General features: G+C 37.7%; 1 protein-coding gene across 1 annotated transcript in view; it reads right to left on the bottom strand.

The window, feature by feature from the left end:
- LOC127414760 (RIMS-binding protein 2-like) overlaps nucleotides 1–27,678 on the bottom strand; it is a 246,122-nt gene that overhangs the window by 168,421 nt on the left and 50,023 nt on the right. Inside the window, exon 3 of the mRNA XM_051653018.1 lies at nucleotides 18,826–18,963. Within this exon, the coding sequence (XP_051508978.1) occupies nucleotides 18,826–18,963 (138 nt within the window). The remainder of the gene's footprint in view (nucleotides 1–18,825; nucleotides 18,964–27,678) is intronic.

Genomic DNA, 27,678 nt, shown 5'->3' with positions numbered 1-27,678 from the left:
TGATAATTGATAATTATCTTTGATGATTGAATTTGAATGATCAATAAGCTAGTGTTAATTTTAATTAATGTTTCATCGATGTTAACAATTAATGATTATCTTTGATAATTGTTGATTTAAAGGATTTTAAAAAGCTAACATTGATTCTCATCAATGTTCTATTGATTTTAATAATTAATAATTATCTTTGATCATTATTAATTATTGCTAATAACCAAACTTGCTCCTAAATGTAGCACACTACATTTACTAGAGTCCCATATGAGGTTTTAATGAGTTAGATTCAATTGATTAATTTAAATATTAATTAATAACTACAGAAATAATCATTAATTATTTCTGATAGTAACACTGATCTAAACAACCAGTAAAGCCCTACAACCAGAAAGACGCTTAATGCAAGAAAGCTGCTGAAGACACGAAAGGGCCGTGTTTACATGATGTTTCAGAATGCCGCTTTCAGCAATATGTTGTTTGCTTAAATGCATGTAACATGGTCAAAGTGTTGACAGAATGAATTATATCATCTTGGCCAGGACACTCCTGTAAAATACATTTGTAATCTCAGAGAGGTTATCCTGGTTAAATAAAGGTTATAATAATAATAATAATAATAATAATAATAATAATAATAATAATATAGATATAGAAGCCTCAAAGTCAAATTATTTACACACATCAAACTAACAAGGAACTATTCTTCTAACCACAGGTAAAGAGATATAGTTCCAACCACACAACTTTGTTATGCTGTTTGCGAATTCTTGTTAAAACTATGGTTTTGGGAAACACCAAATCGTTGAACTATGTTGCCAACGATAGAACTTGCTACCATGTTTGGCAAACGATGGTTTTGGGAAATGCACCCCTGATTATCAGTCTATCTCTAATAAAAAGTTAAAAAACAAAAAAACAAAAAAAAAGCAGCCAATGGATAAAGAAGACTTGTATTCACCTTGCAGAGTTCACTGAAGGTTCTGTTGTAGCATTTCTCAACATCACAAGGCACTGAGCAAAAACATAACAGCTAGTCAGCTCTTTTATGAGACTTTTTTTATGAGGCTTTAATGAAGTGTTGACAAGTTGCCTCTTTGGCGGAGGACAGACACAGTTTAAGGGAATGTAGCCCACTCGATCTGGCTCTCTCATTCACTCTCATTCTTCCATGCTTTCTTTTAAGGAGCTGGCCATGGTGCTGAACCAAGCACACCGTAGACTGGTGCTTAACTATTTCAAAAACACAGAGAACAAAGTGGACTATACTGTAAGGTCCTCAAAAAAATTAATTGAACACTTAAGCTAGACTTAAAAAATTAGGTCTGCCGGTTTAACACATTAATTTAGTGCAATTAATTATGTAAAAAAATAAAAGTGTTACAAAAATAAAACACAATTTATAATACCACTGGACTATAATAAATAATTTTAAGGAACATTCAAGCTTGAAGTACTGTAAATGCACCTAAATATTTTTAAGAGTATCATTCAGCAGGGGGCAGTAAGCGCAACTCTAGCTGTACAGGCAACAAACACCTACCGACTGCAGACAGCACAAGATGAGGATGCATTCTTGTGTTCAAACACAGCTGGACGGAGCACAACTCCAAATGCAAGGTACTCAAGATGTGTTTTATAAGTTTCAAACCACATTTAACTTGACACAGCCTCCTAAAAACTATGTTTATGACACTTTTTTTTTACACTTTTATTTTTATTTTTTTTTATACATAATTAAAGTCGCTTTGGATAAAATGTCTGCTAAATGACTAAATGTAAATGTACTGTAAATGTATGATGCAACACAACCAAAGTGAGACTGTCTGTCTGACACATGTACATAGATGCGTCCTTAGAAAAGCTGTTATAATAAATCTACCTCGGACAGATTGACAAATTCATTTTCAAAATGGACTGCAGCCAATTCTACAACATATTGCAGAAAGCGGCACGTAAACACGCCCCTTTCGTGTCTTCAGCAGCTTTCTTGCATTATACGTCTTTCTGGTGTACGTGTAAGTGAGCTTTAATAATTTAATACTTTCGGAAGTTATCCACTCCACCCCCTGTGTAATGTCATTAACGACAGCTCTATATTGTTAGACCAACGTGGTTCGAACGATGGATGTGCGATATTGTTACTACAGTTTCGGGAAACAGTCGTCAGTAGCTAGTTAATTTCTCCAGCGATGCATAGTACTATGGGGGATAAGCAGTGAGTGACATCTCTGTATGGGAAATGCACCCCAGTTTGGCTGATATTTGTATCTGATATTTACACTTTTCCACTTAATCAGTTACTGTTTCTTTAATAACAGGTTCTCTAATACAGTTAAAGCCCATAAAAAAGATGAACTCACATAGTGGAAGAAAAAGCCATTCCAAGTCTTGGATTCCAAAAGACTTAAGACATAAATTTAAGCTATTAATGAAGTGAAGAGCTAAGTGTATATTGCCCATAAATCACGTTAAAGTAATTATCATTATTTTATTTTTTTTGTATGTATGTATGCTCTCTATAATATCTTGTTGATTACTAGCCACTAAGTGTCTCAAACAAAACTCTTGATAACTTTTATAAAGAATAAGAGTGAATAAATTCTGTTTCAAATATCTTTCCAGTGATCAGGTGGGCTAATTTCAAGCAGCTTTAGCCATTTCTGTGTGCAATATGCATCGGTTGTTCATTGAAAGGTCTGTGGGCTAGACTGAGACTAGGATAGTTTACATACACAATATACTGGCCACTCTTGACAAAAAGTGTTGTTATTTCAGTATGACCACTGTACAATTTCGGTGCACTAAATTATAATACAAGTATTACTCTTGGAGGCCTTAAATAACCATGTACTGTAGCAGCTCCAAATGTGCAGCCTCCCCTCTCTCACTTTTATACTTCTTCCTGCTTCATCTCTCACCAGTAAAAGTGTCAAAACTCTCTCCCACTGGCTCTCTTCCAGCTACGATTCCGAGTGGCCTAACCCTCCCCTGAAAATGTCATGCATACACACAAGTCTCTGTAGAAACACCCGTTGTGGTGCTGAACCTTAAAGCTGAAGTAACCTTTTCAGCGTTAAAATACTTTCTTCTATCCCAGCATAATCTGCAGAGACAACTACAAGCAAGCTATTCGTGGGTTAATTTTCTAAAAAAATGTAAGCACTGTGTTTCTGTGGCACTAAATTCCTCTGTTTGTTTTGCCTGACCCACTTAGACGCTTAGGTTGAGGGCGGGACTATCTGACTGTTTGAACAACTGAAGACAAGGGCCATATTTAGAAAGCTGTCACTGTTTATTTTTTCATTTCCATTTGGTGGTGTAGAAACTGCATACTTCAGCTTTAAAATGTGTGAGATGAATAAGCGCATTGGTTCTCAAAATGCTTTGCTTCAGGACCCAGATTTTACATAACAAATCAAGTGGCGACCCAACACATACCAAACTTGTTTGGAGCATAAAAGTAAACCAAAATGTCCTTAAAATAAAACAGTAAAATGTATTAATTTTACCATGAATTTCATAGACAGAAAAATATGAACATATATTAACGCAACATAAGCTGAATAGGAAAAATAAAAAATTTTATAAATCCAAAAACAATACCAGAAGAGCCTGGAACAAGCACTGGGCCAAACACTGTATTAGTAATAGCCATATCACCAAGTGACAGATAAATTTGTGCCAAAATACTACCAGAATTTGTTAGAATGCACACCTTTTGATGTCAACAAAGCATTTTCTCCTCTCTTTTAAAAGTTATTTATTTATTAATAGTTGAGCCCATTTATTTTGCTATTATAACTACTGTATGCATGATTATATGGTGAGTTGCATTTTATTATTTGCATTTAGCATCAGAAAAGACCTGCAAATCCTTTCTGGGTCAAAGCCCACCAGTTGAGAACCACTATATAAGCAGTTATGATTTCAACTAAAGAAGGGTGCTAAAATAAGACCTGAGCCAAATATACATGAAAACATATGATGCTCCACTGATCAATTTTCTCATGCACAACATACACAAAGTAAACAAACATGCACAAATCTGACATACACACACACAAACAAACTGATTTTTATGCCTCTTGCTTCATCACTTCTCCAGCACAAACACACACCCACACAGAACTGTGTATGTGAATACACACATATTTCTGCAAATATACACACCTCCAGTAACAGAGATCTAATTAAGGGCTGTGAGATTGAACATGTCCCTCCTTCTGATAGCGTAAAATTAGATGTTACAGATTTGGAATTGCATTCTCACTGTGATGTCTGACACTGTCTACTGGAAGGATGCGTGGTGTTCTGCATTTGCATGTATTTGCGTAAAGTGTTGAAAGAGAATGTCCAAAAAAAAAAAAAAAAAAAAAAAAAAAAGAGAGAGCCCAAATTTAACCTAATTTAAAATGTCAAAAGCAAATATAGTGAGAAAAAAATAAAGAATTAGCGATATATGCAAACACACATACGCATACTCGTACACACCTCCGGACACACACACACACACTCACACACACACAAAGAAGTCCACCTACCCACAAATCTCTGTATCGCTGAATCAAGACACATACTACGTACACACTACTGAAATACTACACCTTATAAAGCTTCTATAAGATCATACTTCATTTTAAGGTGTATGTGTGTCATCTGGCAACATTCTATTATTGAATTATGTAAGATTAATGAGTAAAGTATTGCCCTCTGTCTGCTGTTGTGTGAGGGAGTCTAAGATGAGAAAGTAGACTTGATGACAAAGTAATGGCTGACCTGTCTGTAAGTAATAGCGCTGCATAAATACTGTGTATACAAAAAGTACATTGGCAATAGCATGGTATTACTGTAGAGATCGACCAATATAGACTGAACAGACACTGTATGTAATCATGGTTTTATTTATGCATTTTTGCACAATGGTAACTGAATAATAATTAGACTACTACAATAGAAACATAACAGCATTAGCATATGAATATTTTAATAGAAATAAACATAATAGCATTAGCCTATGAATACTTTCATACCTCAAAGAATACCATGGTAAAGCCAGAGTAAATGCACAAAACACTTGATATTACCATGGTACCATGTCAAAACAAATTGGTAATACCATTTTTTTTATATATAGTGCAAGCCCATAAACCATGCATGGCTTCATACTTTAAAAAAACAGTTGGTTATAGTATACCTTGCAGGTACCTTTGGCATGCTATTTGCAACGTACTATGATTTGGGACGCACTAATCCTAGTCTTCCATACTATACAATACAGATAGTATTAAATTTGTGCTGCAGCCAAGTATAGGTGCATATTAGCATATTAGTGTCCTAACCAGCCGTGGCTGCAACAAGGGTCGAGTGACAGGACATTCTGTCGATTTCTTGCTTTATATTTCTGCTGTGTTACTAGCTCCGCCCACTGCAAACTCTCATTGGTCTAAAATCGCTCAACTACGTTTTGCTGGTGAGTAGTATCGGTCTTCTTGTCAGGGGTGGTTCTAGACCATTTTGTCTGGGGGGGCCAGGGTGGGGCCGGGTGTGCTTGAAGGAGGGCAACTGTATTACACCTTAAATGTCCCCTGTACACATATAAAACATAATTTGCCTTCTTAATATTTGCGGACATTTTTTTTAAAGATAACCAAAACTAAAAACAATTGAGTAACATTTAAATGTTAAAATATATAAACAAACAGGCTCATGACAAATGCTTCAATTAGTCAATACACCCTAACATTCTGGTTTTACCCACAAACTTTAAGCCATGTTGCCTGTTCTTTAGAATGACTAATGCAGTCAAATTCTTGGGTAAAATGAATGATAGGCTACATCAAGATTTTAAGATAGAATTTAATCAGTAGGCTATAATTAGCATGTACGGGTCTTGTAAATGGTTACCATTTCCTTGAAGATTCTTTTAAGAATTTTTAAGCAAATGTTTTAATTCACAAGTTCACTTTAAATGGTCCAGTGTAACAAGTGAATTTTTAAATGCATACAGTATATCTATCTCAATTACTATGAGTTTAAAAAAGTTGCATGCAACGTAATTATAAGTGACCAATAAGATGGTGTGGAGGTGAGGGATTGGTCAAGTACCCATCTGGGGAGAAAGCGGTAAGGACATCCACATGAGATGAATTGTTACTAATTAGTGTTTCTATGTACACAGTGAGATTCGGGGGGGATAAAAGATGGCCCCGCTCTCTCTCTCTCTGTGATCCCTCCCCCTGCCCCACCCCTTCCCCTCCTTCTTTCTGACCTATCCCGTTCTCCCGGAAATGGTGGAACAAGTATTAACCCTTCTGTCTCTCTCTCCCTCGGCTCTACCCATTCTTCCTCTTGGGGAATCTGCTGCCCCCAGTGTGGGCGTGAGGTTCAGGCTGGTCTGTTGGAGTTGCGGGAAGCCGGTTCACGTCCGTGAACAGTAATGGAGGTGGGGACGTTGATCCGGGTCCCTGATACTCCACGAGCCGCCCCCGATCGAGCTGGGACATACCAAATACCCAGGACGAACTGCTCGATCAGTTGGGCATGGTTCACTTTTACTCGACACTGGACTGAACAAAGGGTTATTTGCAGATCCCCTTAACGTTGATGTCTTGTGAGAAAATGGCCTTCTCCACTCCGTTTGGATTACACCAATTTGTGACCCTTCCGTTCAGTTTGTTTGGGGCCCCAGTTACATTTCAACATCTTATGGACCGAGTCCTCAGACCGCATGCTGTGTATCCCGTTGCTTATTTGGATGATATCATTATTTACAGTAATGAATGGCAGCGACACATGCAGCATCTGGGGGCTGTTCTGAGGTCACTGCGACGAGCGGGAATCAAGGCAAACCCGAAGAAGTGCGCAGTGTGTATGGTATCTGGAATTCCACTTGGGGCATGGGCAGATGCGACCCCAAATTGATAAAACCGCAGTGATTGTGACCTGCCTGAGTCCTAAGACCAAAAAGGAGGTAAGACAGTTCTTGGGGCTGGTTGGCTATTATCGAAGGTTTGTGCCTAATTATTCGGACGTCACCAGCCCGCTGACTGATCTCACTAAAAAGGGAGCTCCAGACCCGGTCCAGTAAATGGAGCCATGCCAATGGGCTTTCACACAGGTAAAAGCTACTCTTTGTGGACTGGGCCATCGTTTATCTCCCCCAAATCTCACTGTGCACATAGAAACAGAAATTAGTAACAATTCATCTCAGGTGGATGTCCTTACCGCTTACTCTCTCCCCAGACAGGCACTCAACCACGCCCTCATCTCCACAGATCGCTTTAATGTGTTTTTTTTTTTTAAATCATTATTATGTCTGTCAGTGTCTATGCACATTCCTTATTGAGCTTGGTGTGCACCTCTTATTAAAGAATGCTGTTGCTAATATTAAGTTCAATTCTCCATTACTGGGCACATGTGTGCCTCTCCCTTGTGACTGGTGCACCACACATTAAGTATTTGATTGATAAATGGTGTTCATAAAGAGGACATTGTGTTTGTTATCTTCTACTATAAACTTTATTCTTGCGCCTGTACCCAACAGCACCAATATTAATCTGTATATATTATTAGGTTGAAGTGCATTGGTTTGGTGAGCTTAGTGTATAAGAGCCTTTCTCACTGAAAGTAAGGCATTTATTTGGGTGGTTTATAAGGGTTCCAATTTTATGTTTTTAAGTCTATTTATTCATAATAACTGCAGGTGCGGTGTGGCCCTGTATAATGCTAGCTGCTGTTTCTTCATACCTGTTTCTTTACATCTGTTTCTGCGTGCTGTTTCATCATAGTTGCTTCATTGTTTGTTTTGCCAAATTGATTGCACTACATTTGTCTTGTTTCTGCATTGTACAGTGCAAAACATTAAATTAAACATTTAAAAAAAATACCTAATTATAAATAACATAAGTGTGTACCGTATATTGTACCCGAAATGAAAACCCAACAGATACACATACAAAAAATATTTTATATGTAATATTTTAATGAGGTAAGAGCCAAGTAAGACCAATCTCTAACGAATTGGGCTCAGGTGCATTCAATAAGGCAGAAAATCAGATTCAGATCAGGTTTCGTGATAATAACATGGGAAATTGCACTACAAAACTAACTTAACAAACACTATCATTTACACCAGCATGTATGATCCACATTAAGTAGAACTCAAACAGCAGGTCCAAAGATACGAAACTAACGCAGAACTTCTACCTTATCTCCAGAAGTTATTGGCTCATTATTCGTTTGACATGTGGTTTCTCCTACCCGAGCTCTCTGGAGCCAACAATTTTACAACGATATCATTAGCACAATTAGGTTAAAGTATATTTGACTATATAATACAGGCATAAAACATTGAGCTCAAATGGTGAATGCTTATTGTAGCTGGAGAATTATGCCTAAAAATGCTCTGATGGGCTTTCATTAACTAGCACTTGTAAGGGCTTTAGCAAAGCACTAAAACGTCAGAGATCTCCAAGTATTCATTCATTAATTAATTCAATTAATGTGCAAGTTATGCATACAATTCACAATCTTTAGAATGTGTAAATGTTTTTTTTTTAAATAAGTGTTTAAGACAGAACATGTAAGACAGTTGCATTGACCACTTGGACGGCAGTGATGTTTTAGCACAGTGTGTGGACTTTCAGATGATCTCTAATGAACCACAAGCGAAAATTATTAAATATTAAATTTAAATTAAACTTACCCCGCTAAATATTATTACGCAGACATAATGCATTGATGTTTTGTATAAATATAATTTGATTGGCTATTTATTACGATATGGGGTCACTGAACTCTCAGTGGGATGGAAAATGAGAACACCACTCTTACCATTCTACCACTCCAATTTAGGGGGGCCACTGGAAATTAATGTTGGTTTAAGCTGGTCTTTTCAGCAGGAAACGTAAGAATGACATTGATAGCCCTAGTCTGTGGAGAGCCAGAGAACCGATGCTGTTTTCTCAGCAGACAGACATAAGAGAGACCTATGGGGGCTTTTCTTACATCACTGCTTCTTTGATTTAACTCTGTGTCTCTCATCCTCCTCCTTCAGGCATGCCTCTCTCATCTCTCCAGCTCCTGCGTCACTCTTTCATCCTCTGCGGAACTTCAGTATGTGTGTGTGTGCAGCTGGAAGAGAGGCACTTTCTGAGTTGCATCACTGTGCACGTGCCCGACTGCATGTACGTCTGAGTATGAGAAAAACGAGGTGTGCGTGTGTACAGTCTTTAAGATTTCTACCTCAGCTAACCAGCTTATGAATGTTAGATAGAGGTTTTTATGATCTTGTTAAAACTGGTTACATTATTCAAAACTCCATTCATTCAGAGACTGAAAAGGTAAAGAGAGAGAGAGAGAGAGAGAGAGAGAGAGAGAGAGAGAGAGAGATTTAAAAAGAAAGAGAGAGAGCCTGCAGGCTGAGTGAAATTTTAATGAATTCTCTCACAGTTGGAGGAAAAGCGATTGTGAAAGTTGGCAGAGACGGAAGAGATTTCAACTCCGTTGATTTCTCCTGTGTCTTCAGCTCCTCTCTTTTTCAACCCATCTAATGGGAAATGCTCAGAAGAAGAAGAAGGAAAGTGAGAGAGGGAGATTTCACGGAATCCACTTTGTCCAAATCCGTCACTCTGCTGCCTCATGTTACTTTTATCTTTTTTAATAAGCCACAAATGAAAATGTGTCACCTGGCACAGATCACACTGACTGGTGGGAGCTCCCTTTGCTAAGTGACTGGCAGTCTCTGCGCCATGGTCCTTTATTTCTCAGGTAACAGAGTAATCCTGTAGTACAATATGACAATGGGCTAAACCCCGCTAATAGCTTATTCTAAAGAAACCCTGATAAAACCGATAATGATTCTATGTGTCTGTAGGCATGCATAAGGAGTCAAAAATCAACACTTGCCAAAAATCAGTTGGACTTTTTGCTGTGTTTTGACCATTTTGTTGGAATTGTAACATAATGCATGGCTTAAATGCCAAACTAAGAATGAAAGAATGATTAGAAACTATCCTGATTGAAAATAAATGGAGTCGAAGAGTTGATTCCATTGACTCCAACGGCTGGAGTCGGGAATCGGAGTCGAGTCCAAAAAACTTGAAATCGAACACCCCTATGGCCTACTAAAGAAATACTCAAACATCTTCTTACAACTTCTACTTGAAGGGATAGTTTACCCCAAAATTGAAATGATGTCATCATTTACTCACTTTCATTTTGTTACAAATTTGTATGACTTATTTTCTTCATGGAAGAAAGAGAGATCTTAGGCAGAATGTTAGCCACAGTACCATTCACTTTCTTTGCATCTTTTTTCCATGCAATAAAAGTTAATGATCATTCTGTTTAAAAACTCCCTTTATGTTCCATCGAAAAAAGAAAGTTACATGGGTTTGGCACATGAGGGTGAGCAAATAATGACAGAATTATTTGGGTGAAATATCCCTTTAACCCTAAATTGGTCTTCTGTCATATTTGACCAGAATCACTTTTGCTGATTTATTGAAAATGGTTTCCTTACAGCGGAACAAGACTTTTTCTCCACTTTTTTTCTGATATACAAAAAAAATTGGGCGTGACTCGATAAGTCTTGCCCAATCTTTGTAAAAAAGATTGTTAAAAAAAAAAAACTGACTGACTGACTATTGTGAAATATGGGAAAGACCATAACACAGAGCAATATATTTATTTTTATTTTTTATCTGTCAAATACAATAAATCAATAAATCAGCCACAATGCAGAAAAAACACACACAGAAATTAAAGGGTGAGACTATAAGACAGGGCATTTTTTTATTTGTTAAATAAAACCAATAAATCGGCCACACTAATTAACACACACACACTCAGAAATGAGGGGGTGAGACAATAACACACCCACAATGCAGAACATGTACACACGCACACGCACGCGCACGCACACACACACACATACACACAGAAATAAATGGGTGAGACTAAGGCTAATGTCCACACTAATACGTTCATTTTCATTTTAAAATCTTTTTCTCTACATTTTGGCCTTCCGTCCACACTGAGACAGCGTTTTTGTCAGCGGAAACTGAGCTTTTTGAAAATGCTCTCCCAAGTGGATACATTTTACTAAGATAAATGATATTTTGTGCAACCTTCACATTGCTTTAAATGTGATGGGAAGTTTACTCGGAAGTTTACTTGGCGACGGAACACGAGAACAGTTGCATTTCAGCCCGTACATGCAACGAAGATTTTTGCATGCGCTGTAAAGGGATTTAAGCATTTTCATACATTTTATTATGGACACACAACTTTTGAAAAATACTTGAAAATGGCAGTGTGGACGGAGAGTGTTTAGAAAACGCTGTTTTCAAATGAATCTGGATTAATACAGACATGGCCTAAAACAGCCAGGAGGCAGAACACACAACATAACACACACACACACACATAGAAGTAAATGGGTAAGACTAACACAGCCAAAAGGGAGAACACAGAACACACACTCATGCACACAAAAAACAAAGATCAAAGAACAAATTTTGAGTGACCCCAATGTATGTAAGTATACCTTTTCCAGTGTGGGAAAGTTTACGCTTAGATGCAGGTGCCTTACCTTCCAGACAAAACACTGCATCTTTCTGTTATGGAAACAAAGACATTTTCCCAGAGCTTATAGTTATAAATGTGCCTCATCAAGCCTTGCTCACAGTTAGGGCTGTTCGATTCCAGAAATTTGAATTCAGAAAATTCCTAGTTTTGGAATCATTGGAATCGATTCAAGACTCATTTATTCGATTCTTTTTCGATTCCGAAAAAAATAAAAACCGGGAGGGAAAGTTAAATCTCATAATAAACAGCTCACTACAAAGTGTTATTTGCACTGTTTATAATAGCATGAATGACACTGACTATTAATAGGTCCATTCTAAAATTAAATCAGGGCCTATATGCACATACCAAAGCGTGATGCTTCAATCCCATTTGATAAATTTGATGGAAGTTTGAGTAGTTTTTAAAATCTTAGTTTTTTAATTATTAATTATTATTATTTTTTATATAATTTGAATGTAAAATTGTGTAAAATGTAGGCTAATTAAAAAATAACTATATGCAAAAGTTTTTAAAACACTGTAAAAATGTTGAGAACAAGTAGAGAAGCGTTAGATTCTCACTTTAATAAGTGCAGCACATTGATCATTTAAACTTTAACATACAGATTTATTTATGTGAACTGGGAAGCTGACTCAACTCTGCCATCTCCTTGTTGCAGACTTGTGTTGTAACATTGGGGAAGTTATTCTTGTATGCCAAATTACAGTCACAAATTTGGCATGTTACTTGATTATTAGTTTAATCCAAAGTAAATACCGGCAGACTATCCAGGTCTGGAAATAAGATGTGTTGAAGGGCTTGTGTGATTACATCATACAGATGAACAAACGGAGTGGATTTGACTTAGAGTCAGATTGATGATTGTTAAGATGCAGTCGTTTTATAATCATTTTGTAAACTGATTTGTGTTAGGCTTCTAAAATGTATAGTAGTTCAGTGGTCGAGGAAATAAACACAGTCCGAAAAAATCAACTGGTTTCCCCCTTAAGGAATCGACTCCAGCTTTGGAGTCAATTCCAACGTTTCGAGTCGATTCTCGATTCCTAAGCCTCAGAATCGAGGAATCGATTCTTTTTGGAATGGATTCCCAGCCCTACTCACAGTTAATTCTGTAGCAGCACAATGGCGAAACGCTTTACTTCTCAGGAGACCCTGCAATCACCTACAGGATACTGTCACGTGATTTTTAAGTCATGTTATTTATATTTTGTTGACCAGATGGCAGCAATCTGCCTCCAATATATGTCACATTCAAATTTTTTCTTCATGTTTCAACTTAAAGAAGTGTTGGTTTTTACTGTACTAAAGTTTCATAAATTTGCTTATTCGCATATGCAAATTAATGGTAAAATTGAGAAATTTAGATGTAAATAAGATCAAAATAGCAGAAAATCCCAAAAGAAGGGCATTGTTTTATTGTTATTACTTCAGGGAAGAAGAAATGGTATCATCATCAAAAAAACAAAAACAAAAGTTATGGCACATTTATGAATCCCATAGGAGGGTTAAGTGGAAAATGTACCATTAAAATTTAACTAGGAAGGCAAAAGTCTTTTTTGTTTTTCATTAATTTCACTTCCAAAATACCCTTTTCTAGTAACTCTGGCATGGTTTCTGGCATTAAGGCACCAAAATCATAATGGGTCTCCCTGTTTTTGTGACCATTTGTCTGAGATGGAACACAAAAAGACTGGATAATATATGATGCTAAGACTTACAAAATGTCCTGCGCTGTTTGCTATAAATAGCTAAATAATCACTCTTACTTCACCAAAAATTAGCATTTATTTTGGTATGTATGTGTAACTCCAGGCACTATATCACACTTTTTCATTGTTGATTGTAATAAGAGATATATCTGTGTGAAGTGTGCGTGTGTTAGTGTGTGTGAGGAGCTGTGAGTTCATGTGTATAGAGGATACTGGTGAAGAGATACTCACAAACCCATTAGAACCAGTTTAAAGCATTGCTTTGACAACAGTGGTATATTACTTGAGGGACAAAGTACTGCTGTCAAACAGCAAAATTGGGTTGAATTTGCCCCTTTTTAATGGGCTTCACAAGAACCTGATTCAATGGATCCTGTGTAGCATGTCTCAACAGATATATGGTTCAGAATGAAAATAAAAAGGCAAAGAAAGAGGAAGTGGTCTGGCCGGACTGGCTCCTTCTGTGCGTTAATAAGAGGAATAATTTAATTAGAAGTCTATGGAAGGCTTGTAGTGTGGTCATCGTGCTGTTCTAATTTCATTAGCAATCCTATGAACCAGAGTGTGTTTGTGCACGTGTGTGTTGGTGACCAGATGACCATGATAATATATTAGGACACATCGGAGAAGTTGCCTGATGGGCAGTGCTCATGCTAAGACAAGTTTTGCTAATATGTGGGAGAACGGAGTTCAAATCCAGCCTGGTGTGAAGTTATGGTTTTTGTTTTAATTTACAACAACCTGAAAAAAAGAATGAAAGGAGGATACATCTGATCTTTGGACACATTAGAATGATCATTTTGAGCGTACTAGCACACTATGGCTGCCGTCGCATCATCCAGGAGGATGCTGCACACTTTGTGGAGGTTGAGGAGAGTCCCCTGTTCACTGTGTAAAGCGCTTTGAGTGTAGTGTCCAAAAAAGCAATATATAAATGTAACATTCATTCATATAAACGCAACATTCATTTCATTCATTACAACCAGTCAAAATTAAACTTTAAGTCCAAACATTTTTGCTTAACGGAATATTCAGAGTTCAATACAAGTTAAGCTCAATCGACAGCATTTGTGGAATAATGTTGATTACCACAAATATGCCTCACTGTTTCCCAGACTTTTCCTTTTTTTTTTTTAAAGAAAAGGAGGGACAAGTCTAAATAATTTTTTGTTGTAATCAACATTATGCCACAAATGCTGTCGATTGAGCTTAACTTGAATTGAACACGGAATGTTCCTTTAAAGGGGTCAGGAAATGGAGAATCACATTTTCCTTGATATATAGACATATACGTTTATATATATATATATATATATATTTATTTATTTATTATTGTATTATGTTGTATTTACTGTATTGCTATTGTTCTGTTTTGTGGTATATATGTCTCTGCTACTGTAACGCCTCAATTTCCCTCCAGGGATAAATAAAACAGTATCAAGCCAAAAGAGCAGGCCTTCTGTGGCAAACTACTCCAAACATAACACCAAAGGGGACCCATCTGGACTATTTCGGATTATTTTTGAATATATTTATGCACTAGACAGATATCTTTCACCGCTTGATAGACATCTCGTGCCTCTTTTAAAAGACGCAATGTCAAGTTACAACTCTGAAAGGGAAAAGCAATTCTCTTTCATTCAGCTGCTACCTCTTCTTCATGGAAGCGTTCTTTCACCGATCTGTGCTATTTTTAGTGGTTGGTGTATGAAAACATGATGGAATGATACTGGAAAATGGATGTGTATGTGTCTTCAGTGTATAGAGTGGATTGAATGTTCGGCTCATATCATACCAATCATAATACGATTCAAGCTTTGCAAAGGAACTATTATTGAAGGATGGGGCAGTTAAAACATTTGGACGCAATCGCAAAAACCGTAAGTAAACCATTTCATTCATGTATATTTCATATGTCATGACTGTTTGTAGACAGGGTGTGAGTGTTAACAGATGCGCTTGAGATGAACAGTTTAATATATTTGGATGCAATGTGTTGGATGTGTGTTATGTGTAAACCCTGAAATTTAGTTTTATAATGTTTTGGTGCTTATTCATCTTCCTCCGACTGAGTTTAAAAAATGTCTCTATTCGAAGGGCTGCACAATGTTAGCCAATCATAACAGTGGGCGTTTACTTTGAAGTTTTAAGGAGGCACTTGGGCCAAAACCGAGCATTTCAGACAGAGGGCCAGAGACAGCGTGCAAAATTATCATATATTACTAAATTATGACTGTTTTAATGCAAAAAAACTAACATTATCAGTGGACCTCAGGGAAGATAATGAAACTATAAAAAAAAAGCATTTCATGACCCCTTTAAGATTTCTCCTTTTAATGTTTTTAAGATGACTGGCAAAGGAAATGGTTTGTCAGATTTCCAAAAGTGAATATTTTTATTTTTAATAATCTATTTAGATCTAAGCTAAAAGAATAGTTCACCCACAATGAAAACTCTGTCATTATTTACTCACCCTCATATTGTTCCAAACCCGTATGACTTTCAATCTTCCACGGGACAAAAAGGAGATGTTAGGCAGAATGTAAGCCTCGATCACCATTCACTTTCATTGTATGGAAAAAACATGATGACTGAGGCTAATTTCCCTTTAAGGCTACACATGACCCTGCTGCTGGTTTCTCACAATAAAAAAACATAAATGACAGCAATGTCAGGTTAAACGTTTATTTATGGCAATCAAACTAAACCTTACACTAATTGTCAGGACAAATGGCACCACGACTGTAACTCAGTCAAGAATGGCTCATCAAATCATGACTATACTGATCTTATGTGAACGTCTGGTCACCCTAGTGTGTGTGTGTGCGTGGGTGGGTGTACTTTTTTGCTATACTTTTGAGGTGCAAATTTGTTTAAATGTCAAAACAAATATAGTCCAGTAAAACCAACTTATCTAGTAAAAAAAAAAAAAAAAAAAAAAAAGGTTCATTAATGGACCAAAAATGTCTTGTGGTTATAAATGTTGAAGTATGGCATATTCTCATGTTGAAAATGTTTTTGAAAGCAAACAAACTCTTTTTCATATTTGGAAAATCTATACACACCTTACTGCTTACTTTGTTAATGACACACACATATATTATCAGAATGTCATTCTGCGCTGATGGTTTTCCATTACACCTAATTGTTTTATCACACATGAGCGATAGCACAAAACAGTGTTGCCAAACAGTCACTTGCTGCCTCTCTCTCTCTCTCTCTCTCTCTCTCTCATCACACGCACATATTAAACAGATGCACCACTTCTACATTCTTGTTTCCAGTTATTGAGCAGTGAAAAAAGAGACACATCAAAAAGGGATAAATGAGAAGATAATGGACTGCTTTTATAAAAATGCTGTTTCCTAGCAACTAACAGGTGAGAGGGGCTGCAGCTCTGTGTGTACATGGAGACAGAAATAATGCTGACAACATGAGGGAAACAAAGAAAGAAAGTGAAATAGAGGGAGAGAGAGGTGTACAGATCTAATGTTAATGTAAAGGCATATCAGAGCTCTTCCACTGAACATGCCACCTGCATATATCAACATACATAGAACACGACTGATCACATGATGATGAGTAATTCTGAGAACAGACATGATACACTGTTCTCAAAAACCATAAATACAAAACAAGATTGGCATAATTGCCATGAGAATCAGTCATTACTAAACATATTTCACTGTTTGAGATAATAGGAAATAAAGTTTTTTTTCAGGCCACATCCACACACCAGACTTTTTTCAAAATTTCTGCACTGATTTTGCAGAGAAATCAACGGAATTCAGCAGAACAGATCTAAACACGGTAAAATGTGTTGGGGAGTACTACACTCCAAATTTAGCCAACATATTTGTATTTATTATAATTTTTAAACAAAAAAAGCAAGGGACAGGGGATGTTCACACTGTCAGAAAAAAAAGGTACTGTGCAGGAACATTTTGTTCACTGAGCAACAAAACATATAAATGTACCTTTAAAGGTAACAGGTCCTCAGGGCACAAATTTGGGGGTAACCCAAAATAAGTTATAAATATTCTTTATAAACAAGCTCTAAAAAGTATAACTAGATGTACAAAAAAAGTTTAATAATAATAAATAAATAAATAAATAGAATTAAATTAAATGTAATTAAATGAATAGTAGTTAATCGCGATTAATTGCAGATTTTAAAAGTGCTGAAATTGACTAGCACCCCCACAACATGATCCTGCCACCCCCATGCTTCACGGTTGGGATGGTGTTCTTTGGCTTACAAGCCTCACCCTTTTTCCTCCAAACATAACAATGGTCATTATGGCCAAACAGTACAATTTTTGTTTCATCAGACCAGAGGACATTTCTCCAAAAAGTAATATCTTTGTCCCCATGTGCACTTGCAAACTGTAATTTGGCTTTTTTTATGGTTTTGGAGCAGTGGCTTCTTTCTTGCTGAGCAGCCTATCACGTTACGTCGATATAGGACTCGTTTTACTGTGGATATAGATACTTGTCTACCTGTTTCCTCCAGCATCTTCACAAGGTCCATTGCTGTTGTTCTGGGATTGATTTGCACTTTTTGCACCAAACTAAGTTCATCTCTAGGAGACAGAATGCGTCTCCTTCCTGAGTGGTATGATGGCTGCATGGTCCCATGGTGTTCATACTTGTGTACTATTGTTTGTACAGATGAACGTGGTACCTTCAGGCATTTGAAAATTGTTCCCAAGGATGAACCAGACTTGTGGAGGTCCACAATTTTTTTTCTGAGGTCTTGGCTGATTTCCTTTATATATATATATATATATATAAAGAAAAAATATTTTCTGTTGGGGTTAGGGTGTGGGTTAGGGTAAGTCTATAGTAATTGTAATCAGGTGTATATAAAAAAATAGAAGTCTTTTGTATGTCCCTATTTAGATCGCTAAGTAAACATATGTGTGCGTGTGTGTAATTAATAGAATTCATTTACATTTTGTCCACACATCAAGGAGAAGCCTGAAGACTTCCACACTGTCTCCACTGGGAGATGTGTGAGAATGATTATGTGTGTGGATGTGTATGCATGAGAGTGTGTTCAAATAAATGTAATAAAACATTACTTTAGGCTGAAGCTCATACACACCAAATGTCTGAATAACTGCAACCTGTATGCATGGAACAGACCACCCCTGCTGCAAAGACCTGCTCAACCAGCCAATGCTTGTCTAGGCTGGTTAATGCTGGTTTGGTGCAGGTCTAGCTGGTAGACCTGCATATCCATGTTGCTCACCAGCAAAATCTAACTTCTGAAGCTGGTGGACCAATAAATTTTTTCTGGTAATGCTGTTAAGGCAAAGACGACTTGCTGGTGAAACTATTCAGATAGCCTTGTTGGTACACAAGCATACCATGTTGTGGATCAGCATTCAAAACATATCATATGCTGGTGACCAGCTTTGCTTTACTTTTCTAAAACTAAACCATTAAACATCAAAACTAAAGCAACAACTTTGTCATGTCTACTAAACAGTTAAAATAAAAGCACAGATGCATGCAGACTGACCAGTCGTTTGTGCTGCTGTCGGAGCAGGTAGAGGGTGGAGGTCTTGGGTGAGAATTTGTCTTTCCTGTCCTCTAGCAGTCGGTATGCTTCCACATGCTGGGGAGATATATGCAATGGAAACACTGCATTCCTCGGTTTCTGAAAAAAATAAAAAATAAATAACAGAAATAAAATAAAACAAATACATATCTACAGTGGAAGAATTGAGGCACTTAAGCCTAAGAATAAAACAATAAAAATATAAAACCTAATTGGCATCTGCAAAAAAAATTCACACAGTTGTCCTAGCAGAGAAACTCATCACATCACAACTATGGACATGTTTCGCTTATGTGTAATAACCAGAAAGTATCAGAAACCAGAAAGTAAAACATTTTTGATTTGATTTTGACCTATATAATACACGAGTTTCACAATTTGAGTTGAATTACTGAAATAAATGAACTTTTCCACGACATTCTAATTTATTGAGATGCACCTGTATATATATGTATATTTATATATATATAAATGTATATTTTATATATATATATATATATATATATATATACATATACACCGTGTTATCATTTAAAACCTGATAAACTTATTTTTGTGAAATGTTTGCTTGAAAAGTGTGTGTGTGTGTGTGTGTGTGTGTGTGTGTGTGTGCGCGCGCACGTGCGTGTGTGTTTACACTGTGAGTTCTTTGTTGGCGGAGAGAGTCTTTTTCTTGTCAACAGTGCAGGTTTCCTGTAAGGCCTCACTTTAGCAGGTGGCCACTAAGAACAAAACAACATTATACCACCATCATGCTCTTTACACATTACTGGGGGACATTTTTACTACTCTGGCAAGCAAACAGGGGCTTATCAGTGTGTTTGTTTGCGCATATTTGTGTGTCCACTAACTCAGTGAACAAAATGGCTTGGGTTTCATACAACACCTTAACACCTGCCCCAATTGTACAAACAGCCATGAAAACACACAAGGGGATCTTTTAAACTGTTTTAAAATGGAGAAGAACACCTCTGTCCTAGGAACACACACACGAACACACACACACACACACACACACACACACACACACACACACACACACACACACTAAAACTCCATAATCTTGTTCGCTGCTGTTAGTCAGGTAATGTGAATACTAGCAGGAGGTTGAACCAGATGTTTGGCTTCAGCACAAGCTCTCAGTGATTGAAAAGGTTTCCAGTTTCAAGTGGCTGCCATTCTGATATGATCCTATTGAAATATTGTAAGTGAATATTTAAAAAAAACAAACCCAACCACACATTCTGTATGTACAGAAGTAAATTATCAATGCAGCACCAGGGCTTAACAACAAGGATTTTATTTTTTTTTTTCAGATCAGATGTTTACTTCTGCCAACAATTTGTAACCTTGTCTCGTAGAATCCTGTTACTATACATTTTTGCAAATTGATCTTTACATGTAGTATCGCTGCAGTTTCCTGGTGAAATAAACACTTGAGGCGCTATAACAACAACTTTTATTCACTTTCACACAAATCATGAGTAAAAGGTCAGATTTTCAGTTCATTAAAACTTTTCACCCTGTTTCTCACACAACGTTATCTTACGTTTCTCACACAACGTTACGACATTCTTATGACACATTTACTAGCGCATGAATTGTCAGGCAAAACAATTTAAAGTTTACATTATATAACCAACTACATTGGTGTTTGCCATGCAAAGGACCAGGTTATGATTCCTGTAAAGCACGCTCGTCGACATGTGAGTCGAAAATGTCACAAATGACATGGTCGCTTCAGTACCTGCGTTTTTCATCTCACATTTGTTTTTATGACACTATCAATTAGGTTTAGGGTAGGGAGGTAGATTTTGTTGTTTTAAAACTTGATAGAGCATTAACCTTAAAAACCTTGTCCATTTGGGATAAAATTTAACTCGCTTTTAGTGTCCCTCAGTGGACAAATGCATGTAAAAACTGCTGCGATGGACCACGTAACATCATTTTGCATAAATATCGTTTTATCAGACTGACAATTTTTCCAGGCCTGATAAACACATAAATGTATTATTAAAAACATAAATGTATATGCCATTTTTATATGTGCCAGAAAAATTAAAAACTTTTCATAGAATGTTAAGTTTTCTTAAAACAAAAAATAGCAGTGAAAAAAAGATTTTAATTTCCAATAATAGCTTTAAAGTGTGTGTAACACCTTGACATGGCTATACATTTATAAACACTTTTGCAGGAAAATAAGAAAAATTATTGACTGTTAATTTTCAACAAATTCTAACTGATCACAATTTATTATCGCAATTTTTGCAAAACCTTATCTATGTTAGCCAGCTAGACAACATTATTAGTAAGAAGGCCATTCTTATTGTTGAGCCCCGAACACAAAGCAAATGTATGTATCTGCCCATATATACATTCACATACAGTAGCTCAACTACAACTCACTGAGCTCTATTAAGGAGGAATATTGAGAATACCTGAAGCCATTACCTATAAACCAAAATGCCATTTAAAAACAATGAAAAATCTTCAGTACAAGAAATGAATGTGGCACAAAAATAACCTCTTATACTCGACAGCACCAGAATGCCGATTTATTTAACCAGCATGCAGCTTTGAGTACCTACATATGTGGTATTTGAGAACTCCAGATCCTCACAACTGCTAAGCGTCCGCTCTAAAGAATCAAGATACATGAGTTAGCCTAAAAGTTAGCTTAGCCCTCAGATCACTGGAAGTAGAAAGAACAAAAAGCATGTTTACTAATTCATGGTGGCAGTCAGGTGTAACAGGGGGCCGCCTTTGTTCTGGAGAAGATTCAGAAACATTACACTTTGGGGAGGAAACTATGAAGGTATAATCTACGGGGCTAAAATTAGACTGTGGTGTAAATAGTCATGAAGGGAAAACAGTTTGATCATTGACAAGTATGATAACAAATAGCATTGAATAGTCTGATAACCCCCAGGTGTTTTGTGTTAAGCTTAGTCTGTGACTTTTTTGGTTGGGTAAATACTGAAGTGTGACTAAGCATGTGTGTGTGCATGTAAGTCTATGTTTGCGTCATAACTGATTAGCTAAAACCAGGTCTCTTGTTAAGGGCTCCTTCTCGTATAACATTTCCCTCATCATCCTCTAAAAATGTACATTCAGTTGCTCCAAACAAACAAGCAGCTTTTTAGATGGCAGATGGCTGTTACTATGTGATTGTGTGTTTGTATATGGGAAATAAAACTTCAGCACTATCAGTGCATCAACTGGTTGGCTACGCAGGCAAGTATATAATGATATTATTTAGTGATTTTATTTGATAAATAAAAAAATTGGCAGCTATTTAAAGCTGAAGTTTGTAATTTCTGTGCCACTCGCGTCATTAAACAGAATTGCAAAAAATTTTTTCGATTTTTCCGTTTTCAAACAAATTCAAGACTTCAAGTCTTCTGATGGTAATGTCAACTTATGGAAAATTGGAATACTCCTTTGGAGTTTTAAGCAAAGGAACAAAATTCATTTTAAATTGTTCATTTAGGTCTATATTTTACTGTACTATAGTGCTATAATGAATTATTTTAGGAAATTGCATTATCAACCCCTTGTGATGGGTGCACCATTTCTAAAACAACGTTTTTATTAAACAGACATATTTCATGGCTGTAAAAAAAGGGATCAAAGGGCACTTCATTTCACTTCATTTTAACAAAAATAATTTTCCAGACAGACAAGATGTCTGAGAAATGTATAGACTTACTTTGTCATAACAACGCTTCTCTTTGAAATTGTAAGAGCCACATTTATGAGGTCACTGCATTTTAGTGCTAAGTCACGTCTGTAACGTTTTAGAAGTTATTCATTCAAATAAGTTGATACTTTCTGTACAAAGTTAACTTATGTTGATGTTAAGTATGATGAACAAATGGTCTCCCTTCTTTACTTTAAACACCCATAATAATGTGTTACGATGTGACAGTTACGGACACTTCATATTAAATCATATGTATATCAATGAGATATCAAACATCCACCGCTTTTTATTTTACCATTATGATTCTGATAGATCACTGACAATAGCTTTGATCTGTGACGTATTTTAAGCATATTTTTACATTTGGGAGAAATCATTTTGACAAACTTTGTGATTTGAAATGTAATATGATAAACATCATCTAATGTTGCTGCGCTGCTCAGCGTGTTCCGCACACACCTGCTCGAGGGCGCTACCGTAATCATAGAAGGCCATATGGAACTTTTTTTCAGTTCTTCGTGCAGCCTTGATGGATATCATACCAGTGTCTCAGAGGTCAAAGTCTGCAGGCTTCAAAGCATTTTGGATGGTTTTCCTTCACATGTAAGTGATGCATTCACAACTGTCTAATGAAGAGATATCACATCTGTAATACCGGGTTTTCCCCATTTAGGAGAAAACAATGATATATATATATATATAAATAAATATATATATATATATATATATATATATATATATATATATATATATATATATATATATATATATACACACTGGTGGCCAAAAGTTTGGAATAATGTACAGATTTTGCTGTTTCAGAAGAGAATTGGTACTTTAATTCACCAAAGTGGTATTCAACTGATCACAAAGTATAGTCAGGACATTACTGATGTAAAAAACAGTACCATCACTATTTGAAAAAAGTCATTTATGATCAAATCTAGACAGGCCCCGTTGCCAGCAGCCATCACTCCAGCATCTTATCCTTGAGTAATCATGCTAGACTGCTAATTTGGTACTAGAAAATCACTTGCCATTATATCAAACACAGTTAAAAGCTATTTGGTTCGTTAAATGAAGCTTAACATTATCTTTGTGTTTGTTTTTGAGTTGCCACAGTATGCAATAGACTGGCATGTCTTAAGGTCAATATTAGGTCAAAAATGGCAAAAAAAGAAACAGCTTTCTGTAGAAACTCATCAGTCAATCATTGTTTTGAGGAATGAAGGCTATACAATGCTTGAAATTGCCAAAAAACTGAAGATTTCATACAAAAGTGTACACTACAGTCTTCAAAGATAAAGGACAAATGGCTCTAACAAGGACAGGAAGAGATGTAGAAGGCCAGATGTACAACTAAACAAGAGGATAAGTACAAACTAGAGTCTCTAGTTTGAGAAATAGATGCCTCACATGTCCTCAGCTGACAGCTTCATTGAATTCCACCCGCTCAACAACCAGTTTCATGTACAAGAGTAAAGAGAAGACTCAGGGGTGCAGGCCTTATGGGAAGAATTGCAAAGAAAAAGAAAAACAAAAAGGTTAGAGTGGGCAAAGAAACACAAACATTGGACAACAGATAATTGGAAAAGAGTGTTATGGATCTTAACCCCATTGAGCTTTTGTGGGATCAGCTAGAATGTAAGGTGCATGAGAAGTGCCCAACAAGACAGCCAAATCTATGGCAAGTGCTACAAGAAGCGTGGGGTGAAATGTCACCTGAGTATCAGGACAAACTGACAGCTAGAATGTCAAGGATATGCAAAGCTGTCATTGCTGCAGATGGATAATTTTTTGATGAGAACTCTTTGAAGTAGTTTAAGAAGTTCTGAAAATTGTAATAGTAATTTTCCACGTTTTTAATGTCCTAACTATACATTGTGATCAGCTGAATGCCACTTTGGTCAATAAAAGTACCAATTTCTTTCCATAAGAGCAAAATCTGTACATTATTCCAAACTTTTTGCCGCCAGTGTGTGTGTGTGTGTGTGTGTGTGTGTGTGTATATATATATATATATATATATATATATATATAAACTCAACAAAAAAAGAAACGTCCTCTCAATTTCAACTTCTTTTGTTTTCAGCAAACTTAAAATGTGTAAATATTTGTTTGAACATAAAAAAATTCAACAACTAAGACATAAACTGAACAAGTTTCACAGACATGTGACTAACAGAAATGGAATAATGTGTCCCTGAACAAAGGGGTGGGTGGTTCAAAATCAAAAGTAACAGTCAGTATCTGGTGTGGCCACCAGCTGCATTAAGTACTGCAGTGCATCTCCTCCTCATGGACTGCACCAGATTTGCTAGTTCTTGCTGTGAGATGTTACCCCACTCTTCCACCAAGGCACTTGCAAGTTCCCAGACATTTCTGGGGGGAATAGCCCTAGCCCTCACCCTCCGATCCAACAGGTCCCAGATGTGCTCAATGGGATTGAGATCCGGGCTCTTCGCTGGCCATGGCAGAACACTGACATTCCTGTCTTGCAGGAAATCATGCACAGAATGAGCAGTATGGCTGGTGGCATTGTCATGCTGGAGGGTCATGTCAGGATGAGCCTGCAGGAAGGGTACCACATGAGGGAGGAGGATGTCTTCCCTGTAACGTACAGATTGCCTGCAATGACAACAAGCTCAGTCCGATGATGCTGTGACACACCGCACCAGAGTACAGGCCTCGGTGTAACGCTCATTCCTTCGACGATAAACTCGAGTCCGACCATCACCCCTGGTGAGACAAAACCACAACTCATCATTGAAGAGCACTTTTTGCCAGTCCTGTCTGGTCCAGCGAAGGTGGGTTTGTGCCCATAGACGACATTGTTGCCGGTGATGTCTGGTAAGGACCTGCCTTACAACAGGCCTACAAGCCCTCAGTCCAGCCTCAGTCCAGCCTATTGCGGACAGTCTGAGTACTGATGGAGGGATTGTGCTTTCCTGGTGTAGCTCAGGCAGTTGTTGTTGCCATCCTGTACCTGTCCCGCAGGTGTGATATTCAGATGTACTGATCCTGTGCAGGTGTTGTTACACGTGGTCTGCCACTACGAGGACGATCAGCTGTCCTTCCTGTCTCCCTGTAGCGCTGTCTTAGGGATCTCACAGTACGGACATTGCAATTTATTGCCCTGGCCAAATCTGCAGTCCTCATGCCTCCACGCAGCAGGCCAAATGCATGTTCACGCAGATGAGCAGGGACCCTGGGCATCTTTCATATAAAATGGACATGTCACAATATTGTTCCACATGCAGTGTTATAGGATTTTCTACTAGGTCTGAAAAATCCTTTATGTGTCCTTGATAAATTTGTGCAGCTAAGTTTTCCACTGAGGTGAAAGTCATAAGAAGACGTGAGTCACAACAGATGTTCTTAGTTGACAATTTAAGTAATTTAATTAGCTCACATCTCTTAATCATCAGCGAACATCAGAATATAATTCTTACAATACAAATTTTACCAGTTCCTTAAAAAGTTAGCGGCCAAATAGCGAGTTGATTCCTCAAACTGTGGTATTGTTTCTCCCTCAATATGCCACATCTACAGATGCAGAATATTTGTATGAATGAACAGAGGCAGAGCTATTTAGCATTATAATAGAATCGTGAGTGCACAGGACACATTTTGAACGCGCACATGCACTCTCTGAGCAACAGCAGGAAGATTTCATAGCAGAGCAATGAAAATTTGAGAGCACATGTCCAGCTTTGTACGAGAGCAAAGGAAATCCTCACAACCAGTACATGAATGCACTCTCTCACGACATGCTCTGGTGCATCCCCCACTTTGACACTCATGGATAAAAGCTTTATCCAATTTTTAAAGCTTGTACCAAACACGTGCTGAAAAACGTCATGGTTACTTGTGTAACCTCCAATCCCTGATGGAGGGAACGAGACGTTGTGTCGATGTAGTGACACTAGGGGTCACTCTTGGGATCCCGAGACACCTCTGGTCTTTGATAAAAGGCCAATGAAAATTGGTGAGTGGTATTTGCATGCCACTCCCCCTGACATACAGGTATAAAAGTAGCTGGTATGCAACCACTCATTCAGGTTTTATGCTGAGGAGCCGATATAAGGTCCGGCCATTTCAGCGGGTAGTTCAGCGTTGTGGCAGGAGGGACACAACGTCTCGTTCCCTCCATCAGGGAACGGAGGTTACACAAGTAACCATGACATTCCCTATCTGTCACTCATTCGACATTGTGTCGATGTAGTGACACTAGGGGTCCCTATATGAAATGCCACAATTGGCTGAACTGTGTTACATGAACTGGCGGTGTGTGGTGGGCAGACTACTGTGTGCCTCATAGCCAGCACACCAGGTCGACACGTAAACTCCCCCAACATAGTTATGAGTGTCGAACGGCCCTTTTTGGGGACAAGTCGACTACCCAAGAGATAGAGACAGGCTTAACCCAGTCATGGCCTCTTTTCCCCTTCTCTTTTTTCCACTCCCTAAAAAAGAAGGGGGATTATCTGACTGGGCCGCCAGGTCTAGTCGGGGGGTGTCCCTCGCAAGGGGAAGACACAGCAGATAGACCACACCTCGCCCAAAGAGAGGGGGGATATTTAAGTGGAAGGATACGTCACATGGTCTTTCCAACCATGTGGAGAGTCTTCAAGGTAGATCCTGCCCAATGGGGGAGGAGTTACTACAAACATGGAGACTGGGGCAGAGGGACTCTGCCCAAGGAAAGTGCAGTTTGCCAACAGGGAAACGAATTAGCAGAAGATAATATCGCATGGGGTTAGCCTTACAGGGAACCGCCACATGCGGAGCACCTACCCCAGAACAAGACTCTTAGTTAGCACGTGTACTGGGCCAGCAGCGAATCTCTCCGAAAACTCGACTGCCACAGTGGCTCGGAGGAAGTCAACCAGGGAACAAACTTGTGAACACTACTGGGAATAAATGGCGCAAGTCTTCAGATCAAAAGGAGGTAGAAGGCGCTATGTGCAAGCGATACACCTGGCCGGCTATCTCGGGCTTATCCGCTTGTGTTGCATGCCACTACCTTGGATGAAACCGGTTCCACCCGGAGGTTGTAGAACCTTGCAAATATGTTGGGTGTTGCCCAGCCCGCTGCTCTGCAAATGTCT

The sequence above is a fragment of the Myxocyprinus asiaticus genome, chromosome 24 (assembly GCF_019703515.2).
Source record: "Myxocyprinus asiaticus isolate MX2 ecotype Aquarium Trade chromosome 24, UBuf_Myxa_2, whole genome shotgun sequence".
Classification (NCBI taxonomy): domain Eukaryota; kingdom Metazoa; phylum Chordata; class Actinopteri; order Cypriniformes; family Catostomidae; genus Myxocyprinus; species Myxocyprinus asiaticus.
The sequence above is the reverse complement of the archived record's forward strand: the minus strand, read 5'-3'. Positions and strand labels throughout refer to the sequence as shown.